This window comes from Myotis daubentonii, chromosome 1 (genome assembly GCF_963259705.1).
Source record: "Myotis daubentonii chromosome 1, mMyoDau2.1, whole genome shotgun sequence".
NCBI classification, from domain to species: Eukaryota; Metazoa; Chordata; class Mammalia; order Chiroptera; family Vespertilionidae; genus Myotis; species Myotis daubentonii.
The window spans coordinates 202,642,094-202,658,101 of record NC_081840.1 but is presented as its reverse complement, the minus strand read 5'-3'; the positions used below and the strand labels follow the sequence as shown (position 1 = coordinate 202,658,101).

Genomic DNA, 16,008 nt, shown 5'->3' with positions numbered 1-16,008 from the left:
AGGTGATAAAAATTCTGAATTTTATGGTACTTGGACACATACAATGCTACATAATAAAATGCTAATATGCAAATTGTTCCCTCGGGAGTTCAACTGCTAGCTATGACATGCACGGACCACGAGGGGGCAGCATGGAATGAAGGAAGCTCCCGCTGGCAGCTGGCAGCTGGGGGAAGGAAGGCCTCAATTGGCCCTGATGCACCAGGCCTAGGGAACCTACCTGGACACGAATTTTGTGCACCAGGCCTCTAGTATTCATATAATTTCAAGTATCTGAGGAAATGGAACTGAATGAAAGTATTTAGCAAGCTGAGGCCCTGCCTCACTCCCACTGTTTTAATGAGTAGATAAGGATGATTTGCAATCAATACATCGTCTGATGGCATGTAAAACAAGGGCTTCTAAAGTGCTTAACGAAGGTTGAAATGGTTTCATTTCTTAAGTAGTTCAAACTATCCACTGTGGCTCACTACATCCTTTTGAAACAGTGTCAAACCAGGTCTGAACTTTCACAGAGTCTCAATTGGAGAATTCAGAATTCAATGAAACTTTAAAGTGCCCAACGAGTCTAAAAATACACTACCAAATCTGGTCCAATCCTGAGGGATTAAATTGTGAACATCCTGGAACTAAAATCTAATGACTTGGGCACCCACCCAGTGGGCCATGGAACGTTGCAAAAGATTGAAGAAGGAAGAATTGAAAGTTTAGTTAAAGCCAGTTTCTTCCAGGTCAGCCCTAGGTGCTACAGACGAAGAATTAAAAGCCTGAGAAGTGAAAGAATAAAGGAGGAGCCAAACGTGCTTTCCTGACCGAAAACTTCTATGGGGAAGGAACCTTTGCTTTTTCTAGACAAGAGGCCTTCAGCTGGCCCCCAGCCCGCCACCCCGCACTGCGCCCGTCCCGCGCCGCTGCCATCGGGGTGTAGTCTTGGCGTCCTCCGGCCCCGGGCCCCACCCGGAGTCTCAGCGGCACGGGCGCCACTCGCCTTCTACCAGCAGCAACAGCAGCAGCAGCAGCAGCAGGAGGGAGAGCAACAGGATCAGCAACATTGCGCGCCTTTGGAGGGGTGGGGGGATGGGGGGGATGGAGGGGATGGGCGGGCGGGGGAAAGCAGGAGGGCTGCCGGGCGGAGGTGAAGGGAGGGCGCAGTGGGGGCTGGGCGGTGGCACCGCGTTGCCTCGGTGCCCGGGGCGCGCGTCCCTAGCAGCCGCCGCCCACGTCAAGGTTTGTTTAATAATCGCCCGGGGATTTAAGGCCTGGGCTCGCGGCGGGCCGCGGGGGAGCCAGGAGACCGCGCCGGGCAGCGGATGAGGCGCGGAGGCTGTGGCCCAGGGCACCTCCCCCCGGCTTCCCCAAACCCTGCCCGGTCAGACCCGAGGGGGAGGATGGAAACATCGGCCGAACTCTGAGCCCCTCAGGAAGATAACACCCTTCCCGCCCACTCGCCCTGCGGTCCAGCGGAGGCCACCGACTCGTCCCTCCAAGTCTCCATCTCCCCGAGCCGGACCGAGCGGAAAAACCAGCGATGGCGGAAACCCTGAGGAAACTGGTCTCCAACGATTTTCTACGAACGATGTACGAGAACCTGGAGCGCTGGCAGAGGGATTACAACGTGAGTCGGCGTGGGAGAGCCCGGGCTGGCTTTCCCTCCTTACACAGCCCCCCGCGGGGGGTTTTTAGGCCTGGCATCGGGGTGCCGCTTTGCAAAGCCCCGGGGATTGTGATTGCGGAGAAGGAAGGACCCGCAGGTGTCTGCTGGCGGCGCCGTTTTCTTCCCGCGACGCGAGGCGGCGCTGGGAATGCGCTCCGGCCCGAGTGAGCTGTAGAGAGCGCAGCCCCTTTAGTGGTAACCATGGACGCTGGCGGCCCTAGCAACGGGAAAGGCCTTCGATCTGCCAGGGGTCTGAAGGTCAAGCCCTTCACGCTCCCTCCAGTCGCTTCCGCCAGCAATCCACCTCTCTATCGTCATTCACCTCGAATGTTTTTTGTTTGTTTTTGTTTGTTTTTTACTACACTCCAACCCCTGCTTCTCCGCAAGTCTCTCACTAGGAAGATACCAGGGGTTGCATCAGAATAGATTTTTAAAAGAACACACCCAGTATTTATTATCTAGAAGTGAGTGAAAGGGTCACTTCTCAACATTGCGGGTTTCACTGGTGTGCTGGTCCGCATGGGCTGTAGGCGCAGCTTCAACACCAAGGCAGACTTCAGAAGGCCTGTTGCCAGGGCGTCTGTAAGAGGCCAATATTCTGTCATCGGACCCAAAGTGCTCTTCAAGTCTCTAACCCCCTCCCCACGGAGAAGATAGAACTCCAGTGCAAAATTTACTTTACATTTGGTCCGTCCGTCTTAAATAAGACCCTTCCACTCGTAATAGCAAGTAGAACTAACTGCGAGGCAGACAGAGCTGGGGACCCGGAATCAACACCCCTAGGTTCTGGGTCTGGTTCTGCTTGGTACTGGCTGAATGACCTGGGCTGTTTATGTAACCTCCCTGGGTCCCAGTGAAAGGGGAGAGACTGGACTAGATCATACATAACGTTCTTTCCGGATCTCAGTTTGTTGAGTCTCCAACCGCTTGTTTCTAAAATCCCACAGGAAAAATGCAACTGGCTGCCAGCCTGCGTCCCTTAGACTTTCCCACTCACCCTTTAACCAGAGCTCCGAGGGTGGGTGGGCAATCCAAGAACAACTACAGCTTTCTCCTGGGCCTTCCTTCCTAGTGTTAGTGTTTATCCCCTTTGTCCTCTTTTAAAGAACCCACACTGATGATTCCTTCTCCAAGATTGCAGGAAATTAAGATTTACCTCTTTCTCGCAAAGGCCTTGGGTCCCTCCCATGGCCCCCCTCCCCCCCTTAAAAGTGCCTACTTGCTGCAAAGTCTCAGAATAATTGTTAGGCCCTATGACTGGACATCTCCATCTGAAGGTCCTGCAGACCCCCTAACCTGTCCCCAAAACAGCATCATTCCTATACCTCTCACTTGTTTCCAAACCTCCCAACTTCCTCCTCCTGCAATGCCAGCATCCGTGGGACCTTAGTAGATCCAGATGTGATATGGGGCTAGGAAGGGCCTTTAGTGGACCCTTGGCATCTCCACCGCCCTCAACATCTATCAGCCAGATGTTAAAACTGCCTCCTGCCCTGCCAGGCAGACTCTCTAATCCAAACTCTATAGAGTCTGCTTCTGCCAGACTGATTTTTGTAAAACGCAAAGCAAATCTGACCATGTCATACCCACGCTCCTTCACTCGCCCTGCTAAATCTTTCAGGGATGGGGTGAAGCCCAGAGGCCATGTGACGAATAAAGTCCTTTGCTATTTGGGTTCCTGGACCCTGTATTCCACTTTCCCCTATAATATACCTTGTTTCTTGCCCTGTTGCCTGCTGTTTCTCCCCTTGAAATGCCCTAACCTCTTACCCCTCACCCATCACCAGTGTGAGTTTTGCCCCTTCAGCAGCTCACTATCCACCCAGAACTCTTAATCAACTATAAGGTAATTATTTAAGCCGGGTATGTTTACCATTCTCCCTCCTGCTTCTCCAGCCAGTGAGCTCGTTGACAGCAGGCAACATTCCTAAATTTTTATTTATTTTTAATATGGTGGTGTGTCCTGAGCTGCCAGCCCAAGTCCTTACATACAATAGAAACTCAATGATTTATGAATGAAGGAATTTTGAGAGTCTGTGCTTTGGAATTAGGAGATAGTATAATTAGTTCATACCTGTATTTTATTTACCTGTTGAGTACATGTTTGGTAATGTGACCCTATTGAAACTTGAGTAACTTGGGCAATGCTTTGTGTTAGAAGTTGCAGCGTGTTGTGACATGTCTTGGGAACAGGAACTGACAGTATATTCTCTTCTGTTCTTTAAGTTGTGTAGACAAACATTTGGCAAACATTCCATTGAGCACGTACTTATACCAGGCATTTGGCAAGGCAAAGGAGCATCTATAATAATAAAAGTGTAATATGCTAATTAGACCGGACATCCTTCCAGACGGTCTTCCGGACGAAGCCGGAGCTGTGAGGGAAGCCCAGGTCCCGGGTGTCTGCTGGCGGCTGGAGGGAAGCCCGGGTCCCAGGTGCTGGAAGGAAGCCTGTGCCAACAGCTGGGGGAAGGAAGGCTTACTCTTGCATGAATTTTGTGCATCGGGCCTCTAGTATAGTAACAATACCCTAATAATACTTTTAATTTTTTTTTTTTACTTTTAATTATTGTGTATCTCCTCTATTCTGCACCTCAGTTAGCTCATGAGATCAACCACCTCCTAAATACAAGCAACGGCAGCTCATATTTGAAATTTATTTTCTAGGGGAATGTGACTAATAAGTGGAGAACCAGATTTGAACCAATGTCTGCCTTATTCCTAAATCCACTGCTCCTTTCAATACCGAATGCCACTTCAAGGCACCAACTGTTGAACACTTCTGTCTCTGAGATGCTGAATATGCATTATTTTGATTTAATTCTCTTAACATTCTGCAAGGCATTATCTATCCTTATTTCTGGAGAGGAGATGGGCTCAGAGAGGCAACCTGTGCCGCATCACATAGAACTTGTGACAAGTGGCAAAGCTGAGACACTGCTTCAGGTCGGCATGACCCCTGGTACATGGCCTGGTCTAGCCAGGGGGCAGAAGGCTGAAAGGGGAATTGAAGGTCAGTGTTACAAGTGCAGGAGCGAAACAGCAAGGGCAGGGAGCTGCTGGTTCAACAAGGAAGGAATGGAGATAGCTGTGTAAGCTGTGTGCTCCAAATGTTCTAATCAAATTCAGTATTGGGCTAAGTCACGCATTCATTTATTCACTCATCCATCAAATATTGCTGGGCCCTTCGATTTGCTATGGATACGAGTGGCAATTGATACAAACACGAGACATGCAAAATCATTTTAAAAAAACACATAGTCTTCTTAGGAGAAAGGGAGAGACAGAGAAACAAATGGCTAAAACAGAAATAAATGCTACAACAGAGTTCGTCACCAGGTATTATTTACCCGGCATGGAAAAGAAGCCAGCAGCTCCCCTAGTAATGATGAGTCCATTCTATCCAAACTCCTTGGAAGGCCTGCCGACCTCTCTGACCTTCTGTGGTCCACCTTGAGAACCTACTTTTGGTTCTCAGGGTTTTCAAACTCCTTTTTGTCATATGGCCTTTGCCCCTGCTGTTCCCACAACCCGACATGCTCCCTCTCTAGCCTCTGCATTCAGGACTTAATTCAGGGTCTCCTCATCAGAGAAGCCTTCCCTAACCACCCTTCTCATTCCCTCTTTGCCACATCATCTAGTCCTCCCTCTACTCCCAGCAATAATCACCATCTAAAAGTCAGTATCCAGGAGGGGTGAGAGCATGAGTGGGGATGGGGGTTGGGGGGCAATGGGGGAATAAGGACACATATGTTATACCTTAATCAACAAAGAAAAAAACATATAAAACAATAAAAAAACAAACATAAAAAATAAAAGTCAGTATCGTTTAGTGGTTAAGAGCATGGGATCTGGAACTAGGCAGCTAAGGTTCTGACCTCAGTTCTGACATTTTATTAGCTAAGCAATCCTGGGCAAGTTATTTAACTTCTAAGCATCTCAGTTTTCTCGTCTGAAGATGGGAATAATAACAATGGTACTTCTATCTCATAGCGTACTATTGTGGGGCTTAACTGAGCCTATATATACAAGCATGAATAATGCCTGGCGCTTAGGAGGGATGTAATAAATCCAAAATGAGTGAATTGTCTATGTTCACTCATCCATCTAGTTACTTACTGTGTTTGAATATATACTCTAGAATGCAGGGCTGGAAATACAGCAGTGAATGATCAGGGCAGGCACAGCCTCTGCCCACAGGGCACTTCCCTTGTGATACTGATATGCATTTTTCTTGTCAACTTTTGTCTAGAGGTCATCTAAACTTTTCTTATCTATTCTAGTTTCTATCCTCCTTGTGAGGCACTTCCTGTCTCAGGATTTATAGTGCCCACTACTAGTGCCTTATAATGACTTGAGATGACATATCAGTCTATGCATGTTTACTCCCACATGATTTGTTGGTTGCCTACAGTTATGTCCCTTCCTTTAGTATTAGACTCAATAAGAAGTTTAGCTAATGAGAAAGAGTAGCAGTTCACCAAGGAGATGACAAAAGCAGGATAATAGCAACAAGACCTACCTCTTGGCTTCTTCATGTTCTGCTCTTACTGCTTAGATGTTCCACAGCCACTTGAACCAACCCTTTCCCCTAGTCTGCCTATTTCTTCTCACCTAGATTTCACTTCCTCTCGGGAAGAAGTCTTCTCTGACTTTCGAAGACAATGGGCTCTTGAGTAGACCTGTGTTCACCCCCATGGTAAGACTGACTATCCCACTGCAGGATAACTGTCTATCTCTTGTCTCCCCCACTCGTCTGCAAGTGCCATAAGGCCTGGCCCATCTTTTTTGTCTTATTCTCCATTATCCTCAGTCCAGCAATACCTGCTTACTGTTAACAAGTAGTGCTCTTTATGTACATATGGAACTTAGGTAGAGGACAAGAACCAATACAGCAGGTAAGTTAGGGAGCAATGATTTGTACTGTTATAAAAGGCTTATTCACTTTATGAAAGGACTTGTTGCAGGATTCTGTTGAGTAATGAGTCAGGGTTAATGATATTAAAATGACTCCCAAACCTTAGTGGTTTAAGACCCACAAGTACACTTTCTCAGTTATGTAACAGTCATTGTAAGTGTTCAATTAGCAGCTTCCCAAATTTGTTACTTTATCACCCGCCAAGCCTTTGGGGTCCTCTGCAATTGGCTGGCAGATGGGGCAAGCAAAAAAGAAGAGAATCCCTCAAGAGGTTTTCTTCGGGGTCACATCCCAAAGTGGCACACATCACTTTCCTTCCCATGGACCTGAACTCAGTTACATGGCCCCACAAACAAGCTGGGGAACGCGCTCTAGCTGTGTGCCCAGGAGGCAAGGTAACCGTGTTTTGGAGAATGCACAGCAGTGTTTGGCTCTGGGAGTATACCAGAGCCAGGCAGCCCTGGTATAAAGTGAGGCCCTTGTCTACCTGCCGTGCGGGTGAAGAATTACACTGATGTCTACTGTTTTGGCTTTGCAGACAAACTCATGTGATCAGAATCTAAGTTTTTGCCTGGAATTCATTGAACAAGTTGCCAAGATGCAGGGACAACTCTTTGGAATCCTCACTACAACAGCTCAAGAAGGTGAGTGTGTCCTGAACTTTCCCATCCGGCCCCCCCCCCCCCCCCCCTTTTCTGTGTGCGCTCTGACTGAGTTGGCGTGCTTGGGTTTCTCTCGCTGACCTGATTTGTGGATACTTCTAGGAGGACGTTATGATGGTGTGGAAGTAATCAAATCACGCCTTTTGCCTTGGCTGGAGACCGCCTTTACTGCTGCTTCCCTGGGAAAACCTATTGACAGCAAGGTCCCCTCTCTGCAGGTAAGGATGCTAAAGGATTCCCCTTGATGTTCAGCACCATGGTCAGGCTCTGTGAACTCAAACATTCATACCATATGGTTTTGACCTAGAGAGGGACTCAACTCTACTTGGGGAGTTGGGATACAGGCATAAAAGGTGAGTTCCTGTTTACAGTACTTTGGGGCATATTGGATTGAATTTTCTCTTAAGACAAACCTGGATTCAAATATTAGCTTAGCCTACTCACTAGTGGTATGACCAGCAAATCAATGAGCCTCAGCCTCCTCAGCTATAAAAAGGGTCTGGGGAGGATCTACATCTGAGACATTGCTTGGCCCACACGAGGCATTAAATAGTAACTTTTAAATGACAAATTAGTCCTCCAGACAGGGTACCAAGGGGTTCAGGAGAGAAAGAGATTATCGATGGGGAAAGCTCAGTATTCTGAAAGAGTGAAATACAATTAATTGGAAAATTCCAAGATAAGAAGAAAGCTCAGTTCTGGTAGACTCACAGAAGGTCTCATATATCGTGGTTGATCTTGGTGGTTTCCCTGGACAGTGTCAGTGTCTTAACAGGGGAAGATCAGACTGGAGACAGAACGTATACCTTGCTTAAGGCATTGGCATTACTATATTGGGGTAAACAAAACATTAGTGACCTTGATTTTAAATGCTTACATGGATCTCCATAAAATTAGAACAGAGCAGGCTGTTCTAAGCAACAGGGTCTCATGAGGTAGTGGCTGAAGGATTCTTCTTTGGAGATCACTGGACAGAATTCTTGTCCCTCTTCCATAGTCCTGGGGAGGTTGTCTAACCTTTATTTTTAGTGTCCACATTTGCTCAATGGGGACAATGCTTTTGCTGGCCTAATAGAGTCATTGTGAGAATTAAACGTGATAAGCATGAGAAGCAACAGATATGTGTTAAGTACAATAGTCATTAGTTGTCTTAAAGCAATCCCCCTCCCCCCCCGGGGATTTTCATATGCTTTTGAAATTTTTACCCCCTATGCATGTTATTCTCGGTATAGACATATAGGATGATGTTTAAATGTCTGTTTTTAGAATCGAGGTATAACTTACCTACAGTGGCACCCGTAGGTTGATGAATTGTGACAAAGGCACATGTCCAGGTAACTCGCACTCCTATCAAGATCTAAAACATTTCCATCACTCCAGAGCATGCCTGTGCCACTTCCCAAGCATGCCCCTCTGCCCCCAGGGCAACCACTCCTCTGACTTTTATCGTTCCAGGTTAATTTTGTCGGCCCGTGAACGGAACATACATTATATGCTTTTTTGTGCTTGACTTCCTTTGTTCAGCACAATACTTGTGCAACCTGTCTCTGCTATTTCATGTACTCAGACTATTTTTTGACATGTGTATCTTTCTAGGACACGTTTGAAAGGGAGAGACAGAAAGAGGCTGGGGCTCGAGAACGGGAGATGAAACAATTAGAAGTGGAGCTGAGCTCAACTCATAATCAAATCAACCAGATTCAAGACGAGTAAGAGGAATGCAAGTTATCTTTTCTCAAAAAGAGTTGTTTGTTCTTCATTTAATTTTTAAGTGTGAAAGGAGACTCATGTGAAATGTAGGCATTTGCTAATAAGTAATAAGTAATATGGTGTGTGTGTGTGTGTGTGTGTGTGTGTGTGTGTGTGTGTGTGTGTTGGGAGTCAGTGTCTTTGAGTTTGGGGCCAGGATTTCCATATGATCCCTAAGGCCCTGGTCCCTTTGGCTCCATTCCTGGAGCCCCCTCTTTTCCATAGGCCTGTTGTCAGCCCATATTTATAAACAGAGGAAGATGGTTATATGAAAATCTATTTTCAGGGACGGAAATGAGAAAGGATGCAGAGGGAAAGGGTTAAGGAGGGTAAATAGAAAAATTAAGAGAAAGAGAGCAAAGGCAAGATGAAAGCAGGCTGCATGTATTTGTTGTACTTACTTGGGGGGTGGGACTGAGAGATCAGACTTTTTAAATGATGAATAATTCAAGATTCTGGAATAACTATTTGATATAAAAAAGTATTTTAAAAAGTTAAGCAGTGTCAGGCAGCATATCAGATGCCTGGTATGTACAAAACCAGGGTAGCAAGCTCAAGGAATCACTGCAAAGAAAATTGCAAACTTTGGGTCATACTTGAGGAAGATAGACCTGTGTGTATGAAACTGCACTCAACACACCTAACACGAGCCCATCAATCAATAAGGTATTTCTCCTCCCACAGCATCGTTCCATTGCTGACATGTATGGGGAAGCAGGGGATTCTGTTTCTAACTAGTTCAGGCTAATGATGGAATAGGGTATGGCATTCTGCCTTGTTCTCTGATGAGCTTTCCGCCTATGGAAAACATCTCTACTGACTTAGAAAATTGCCTGATTAGAAAATACAAGTTTCTTTCTCAAAATGCATACAATAAATAAGAGTATGCAGATGAAAATCAAAAGGAAAAAAAAGATGAAAATCATTTGTTATCTCATCCCTGTTAATATTTTGGTATATTTTACTCTAGACCTTTTTCTTTGTGTGTGCTTGCATGCATCTCCACACCCCACCTCCCCCCATGCATTTTTCTAATTGGAGCCATCATCAATGAGCAGTTTTATAGCTGCAACAAAGTTTACAACTGCAAGGTACAAAAAGGATAATTCCTCTGACTTTCTACAACTCATTTCAACTAATGTCAGCTGATCTGGAGTGGGGCGAGGAGGATCCTTAAATGTGCCACTTCTTTTCTGGTTTATGGTAGTTCTTTTTGTGTAAATATTCAGTTAATTCCAAGTTCAGACTTTCCTTAGGGGCTGTGTTTGCTCTCTCAAGGGGTCTAATTGCCCTCCTGCTTCCTTAGACTGACATCTAGGAGTGAGGGATGCTGGGGCAGGAGGAGCGGGCCTTTGGTCGTGTTCTGCCTGCTGGGTTCTTGCCTCAGTTCCTCCTGGACACGGATGTCTTGTGCCACTGGAGGCTGAGTTGTGGCTTGTCTGGCTAGGTCACCTGGGGGCATTTACTGGCCTCTGCTGCTGATGACCAGCTCTCTCCATTTGCCTATGGTTGCTTGGGAGCTTGCTGATTCTCTCTTTTATCAGTAGCAATAGGAGCCAGGTTCCTACCTCTCTCTCTTGTCACTATGGATCAGTAGTTAGCTAGAAGGGGCACCACGGACTAAGAAAAAAGGACTGTATGCATTTTTAAAACTTTTTATTTGGAAGTAATTTCAAACACAGAAAATTTGAAAGAATAGTACCAGGAACACCCATATACCTTTTCACATACATTTTCCCCTATTTGGTTGATCATGTGTGTGTTTCTCTTTATCTATGTACATGGCCCCTATCCCCCACTGTCCATTTGAAGTTGCACACTGGAAGGTGCTTGTTGCTTTTCTCTGAATTTCCTAGTTTTGTTTTTGTTATGAACTCACATGTGGCTCATATTCTATTTTTATTGAAGGTATTACACATGATGGAGGCTGTTCCCCACCTTCTGTGGTAGTCAGCTCTCTCCTCTTTCTCTTACTCTGCCTACCTCTGTCTCTAAAGCCAGGGTGTTACCTGTGGCGGAACGAGTCACCCACCCAAGGAGGTTCCCATGTCTGTCCTCAAGGAGACCAGTTTGGTTGTGACTCAGTTCCAAAGGTGCAGATTCCAATACAGTGCTGAGTGCGGACAGGTCTGCCCAGGCTTGATGAACTCTAGACGTGGAAAGACTGCAATATACTCATTGATTTTATGCCTGGACTCTGGTTAGGAGTCTCGCTTTTCTGCATTTCCTATACCCAGTCTATTAGAATAGAGTTGAATCTGCCTCCTAAGCATCCCACACACTGGTCCCTTTCTTTCTATTGCACTGCCATAGCCCTGGTTCAAGCTTCTGATACCTCTTGCCTCAACTCATTGCCTCCCAACTGGTTTCCCTGTTCCCATTCTTGCTCTATTACAAACCATTTCTCACATAGAACATATAGGTGTGTTTTTACTTTATTAAGTCATCACTCTCCTTACACGCTGTGAGCAGCCTTCCCAGGGCCCTGCACGCTCTGACCCCACCTCTCGCTTCACCCTCATCTCATGTCAGACTCCCCTCACCTAGTCTACTGTCCATTTCTTCTTCACTGTGAGGCCCCTGCCTGTGTTCCTTCAGACAATGGCAGTCTTCCACGGGCTCTTTGCAAGGCTGCCTCTTGAGTATCTTCAGGCCTCAATTTAAATGTGACTTTCTCAGTGTCTGCTCGTGACCACTATACAGCAAAGGGTCTTTCTTCTTTCCCCTCCTTAAGTTCCCTTTCACGATGACCTAACAATAGCACTTTCCACAATTTGGAACATTTAAACACTTTTTTGCATATTTGTGATCTGATAAAGTGCATATTTGTGTTGATGTTTTGACACTGTTGTATCTTTAGCAGCCAGCATTGTGCCTGGCACATAGTAAATTCTCAGTAATTTGATCAATGAATGAATAAGTCCATAATAAAAAATTTAAAAAGCTGTTCATCAGCTTAAAACAATTCTTGGCACATGAATGTTCCTCTTTTCTCTCTGTATGTCAGCCAAGGCTACCAAATTAACATGTATGTTTGCTTACATGTATATGTACTCACACATATATGCCATGTTTTGAGAGGGGGAAAAACCTACTTTATTCCTGTTCATACTCTTTCATTTCTTAGTCTATCTTGTCCTTTTAATTTTCTACAGTTTTCTCTTAATAAAATGTTTATTTTCCTCATATATACTTTTAAAAAACTATTACATATTCACATTTGAATTAGATCACAACAGTTTCCTTTCAACCTCCAGTAGGCCTGGAGTCATTGCAACTATGGCTTTGTTTTAGACTTTAGACATTAATTTTCAGGGTTGTGTGTGTGTGTGGTGTGTGTGTGTGTGTGTGTGTGTGTGTGTGTGTGTTTGAAAAACCTACATTGTGACAGGCACTGTTTTAGGTGCTCGGGATAAAGATATGAATAAAATAAAATCTTTGCCCTCAAGTAGTTCACAGTGTGTTTGTAATGAGGTTGTAAGTGTGAGCTGAGTGTGAAAGGAGCCCCAGAGAAGGGGAGACAAACTTTTCTTGAGAGAGTTAAGGGTGGTAGAGAGTAGCACTTGAAGGATGAGGACAACGGTGAGTTTAGATAGCATTTGCTCTCTCTTAGCCGCAGGACTACTGTGGTGAAAGCGATGTTCCAGGGAGGTAGGGTCAGCTAAGTCAAGAAACCTTTGCCAACCCATGTCTCTCACTGCACTGGGGCAACCTAATTGAGGACCATTGGTCTTCATCCATTGCCATCCAGTACATTCCCATTTCCTTTTAAATTTAGACAGACGTAAAGAAATAGTATAATTTACTATGACATCTACAATGGAGGGAGTCATTAAAACTAACAGTAACTGAGCTATGCAGAAAACGCAGGAAACTCATACTTAGTAAGTGATGGAAGTCAGAGACAGGAAGACATGAAATAGTTGGTAGTCAAGTATAATTGTGGAGGGCTTTATAGGTGGGCACATTTTTTTTATATTTAGGAAGTCGAAAAATTAAGTCAAATTCAGCTTTATAGTGCAAAGTAATCAGAATAGGTATTAGTAAATTACAGAAAAATGAAGATTTTATAGAGTAAGGCAATGTAGGGACTTGGTATAATTAGAGCAGTGGTCAGCAAACTGCGGCTCGCAAGCCACGTGCGGTCCTTTGGCCCCATGAGTGTGGCTCTTCCACAAAATACCGACTTCTGCGCATGGGCCACGAAGTTTCAATCGCACTGTACGTGCGCGCCCGCATGTGGTATTTTGTGGAAGAGCCACACTCAAGGGGCCAAAGAGCCGCATGTGGCTGGTGAGCCACAGTTTGCCGACCACTGAATTAGAGCAAATGAATTAGGAGGGTGAGAAGGAGGAATTGAACAAGTATTTTTGTCCTTTACATTTTAATATGAATAATTATTACATAGTCTTTTAGGGGGTAGTAGATTTATAATTTCTATGTGTTTGACATTGCAGAAGGATGTTAGAATGCTTTTGCATATAATTGCATTATAATATTTGTAATATCATCTGATTGAATGCAGATGTCTTACAATTTGATCTTGTTTATGTCGAATTTATATCATATGCCAAAAGTTCCCAAGAGAGAAGGAACCTATGCCTTGATTTAGAAAGTCTGCCAATTTTGGAAAATCTGTCTTTAGTTACTGATTTCTCTTACAGTCTGCCTGACTCTCCAAAGACTCTTGAAGCAACCAAGAACAGTTCGGCCATATCCCTTTTGGCTGCAGAGGAGGAAATAAATCAGCTAAAAAAGCAGTAAGGAAAAAAAAAAAAAAGACAGGAGCATTGCAGCCTGCTGATTAATCTTTGCATTTCGCTTTTTTGGTGTTCCATTACAATACGAAAGAATCTGTTCACAACCAAAGAGGAAAGGGAACAATATTTTTATTAGTGTTTTATATATTTTTCAAAAACATTACCTACCTACTGGAGAGAATTTCCAAAGCACAGTGTAGTATAAAGGAAACTAAAGACCCTCTCATAATTCCAGAACCAGTTACTGTTACCATCTGACATTTCTTCCAATTCATACATTAGAAATAGAGTTAAGGCTACAAAATAAGTGTAAGTTTATAACTTTGGACCCCAATTGTTCAGTTAACATTGTTTTCCCCTTTTACTAAACAAACAAACAAACAAACAAACAAACAAACAAACCTTCTGCAGAACTTACTTCTGAATAGGTGCATCATGTTCCATCATTTGGGTGTTTCTTTAATATCAACTATTTACTTTGATACCAATTTTCAGCATTGGAAATAACATTGTGATGATTTCTGTAGCAAATCTTAGTTAAATTTCTGGGTATTCTCTAAAGATAAATTTCTAGAAGGGGAAAACAAACACTGATAATTTAAGGTTATATACCTTCCTTGATTTTCATTTTGATTTTCCCTCCATCCCAAAGAGCAAGTAAACATTGTATTAAAAATATATATTATATATATTATATAATAATTTTTAAATATATAATATACTGTATAATATATATTTATATTATATTTAAGATATAATATATAATATATACTATATATTTTTTAATATATGAATACTGTTCTGTTGCTTCACACACGTTCCAATTGTTCTGATTTCTTCAGGAATCCCCCTAAATTTTAGCTTGGAGAACTCTCCTATTTTCCACATAAACCTCCCCTTTCATCACTTTAATTTCTTATTCCTATTTGATATACCTTCTCAAATGCATTGATCAGATCACTCAGTGACTCTGTTCTTTGCTGCTTCTAGCACAGCTTTGAATTCTGCTGTTGGCCTTTTTAGCTTCTCTACATCCTTCTCAATCTTACCCCTTACACTTCCGTCTCGCACCATTGTCATTTTCATCACAGCATGTCCTCTTTGGGTGGCTTTTGCTCCTGTTTTACGATGGCCATGCCTCTTTGTATCTTTATGAGGGTGCCAATATTATTTGGGAAGCTCCGTTTGTTTCTGTAATACATTATTTTCGTAGGTCCACACTGCCACCTAGTCTTGTAGATGTTGTTCAATTTCCATTGTAGTTTCTCCCTATAGTTCATAATATCTTCGCCCAGCTTCTGGACTAGGTTTTGTAGGTCAAATGCTTCTAGAATTTTGTGTGGTTCATATCAGCCCAATCTAGAACAATATGACTACAGGCCCACTCTGCTTTTGCTGGAGGGTCTGCATAGCTTTCTTTTCTTCGGAAGTATTTTCCAATACAAGCTGCAGAGGTGGAGTGGCCCCCTGACCCTGCAATCTACTCTTTGCTAATCTGTGTTTGCTCCTATGTATTTCCTTTAGAGTTGTCCAATGCAATAATGGCACACGAAGTAGAGTAGCCTCTGTTTTAAATACTATGCCAACTGTTGCTTATTACCTTTCCTCCCTCCCTGGCTTCTTTCTTGACTTACAAAATAATTTTTTTTTTCTCTCTTCAGGCTTAAATCTCTTCAAGCCCAGGAGGAGTCCCGCCACAGAGGCTCAGCGCATAGAGCCGCTGTGCAAAAGAGCTCAGAGCGAGGTGTGGAGCCCAGAGGTGCGGAGCCCAGAGGTGCGGAGTCCAGAGGCCCGGAGTGGAGGATCTCGGAGTTGAGGCGGTCAGAGCATCGCAGCTCCGAAAAGCGCAGCGGCTTGGACAAGCGCATCTCCGGCTTGGACAAGCGTGACCGTGACCGTGACCGTGACCGTGACCGTGACCGTGACCGGTGTGACCCCGAAGTGATATCCGATTATGAGAAGCAGGTCCGCTCGCTGAAGGACGAGATCGCTGCTCTGACGGCCGAAAAATCTGCCCTCCAAGGAAGGTCTGACACATTCTCACACAGCTTCTCTCTTAGTGCCTTGTGCTAGTGAAACAACGCAGTAACTATTACTGTGGTTGGGAAACCAAGCAAAGTGACTCCCTTGAACCCAGACCCCAACAATACGGGAAGCTTTGAACGGTAAATTGTCTTCTCTATCTGACCCTTCGGAGAGAGAGAAACTACCTCCTGGGTCGCCCAATCCAGGCACTCGTGGGTGTGGGGCTGACGCGGAAGCGTA

At 44.5% G+C, this 16,008-nt stretch overlaps 1 protein-coding gene across 6 annotated transcripts in view; it reads left to right on the top strand.

Moving 5' to 3' along the window:
* Nucleotides 1-1,135: 1,135 nt before the first annotated feature.
* The window catches only part of SPATA18 (spermatogenesis associated 18), a 33,891-nt gene continuing 19,018 nt past the window's right edge, over nt 1,136-16,008 (top strand). For 2 of the 6 annotated variants that reach the window (XR_009449400.1, XM_059671403.1), the window contains exons 1-6: nt 1,136-1,615; nt 7,111-7,216; nt 7,337-7,452; nt 8,831-8,943; nt 13,648-13,743; nt 15,405-15,770. Coding sequence is in view for 5 of the 6 variants with exons in the window: in XM_059671403.1 (XP_059527386.1) it covers nt 1,529-1,615; nt 7,111-7,216; nt 7,337-7,452; nt 8,831-8,943; nt 13,648-13,743; nt 15,405-15,770 (884 nt within the window). In the remaining variant the exon portion in view is untranslated. Of the gene's footprint in view, nt 1,616-7,110; nt 7,217-7,336; nt 7,588-8,830; nt 8,944-13,647; nt 13,744-15,404; nt 15,771-16,008 lie in introns of those variants that run through there. The other 4 variants (XM_059671412.1, XM_059671426.1, XM_059671444.1 and 1 more) reach the window with 4 other exon arrangements.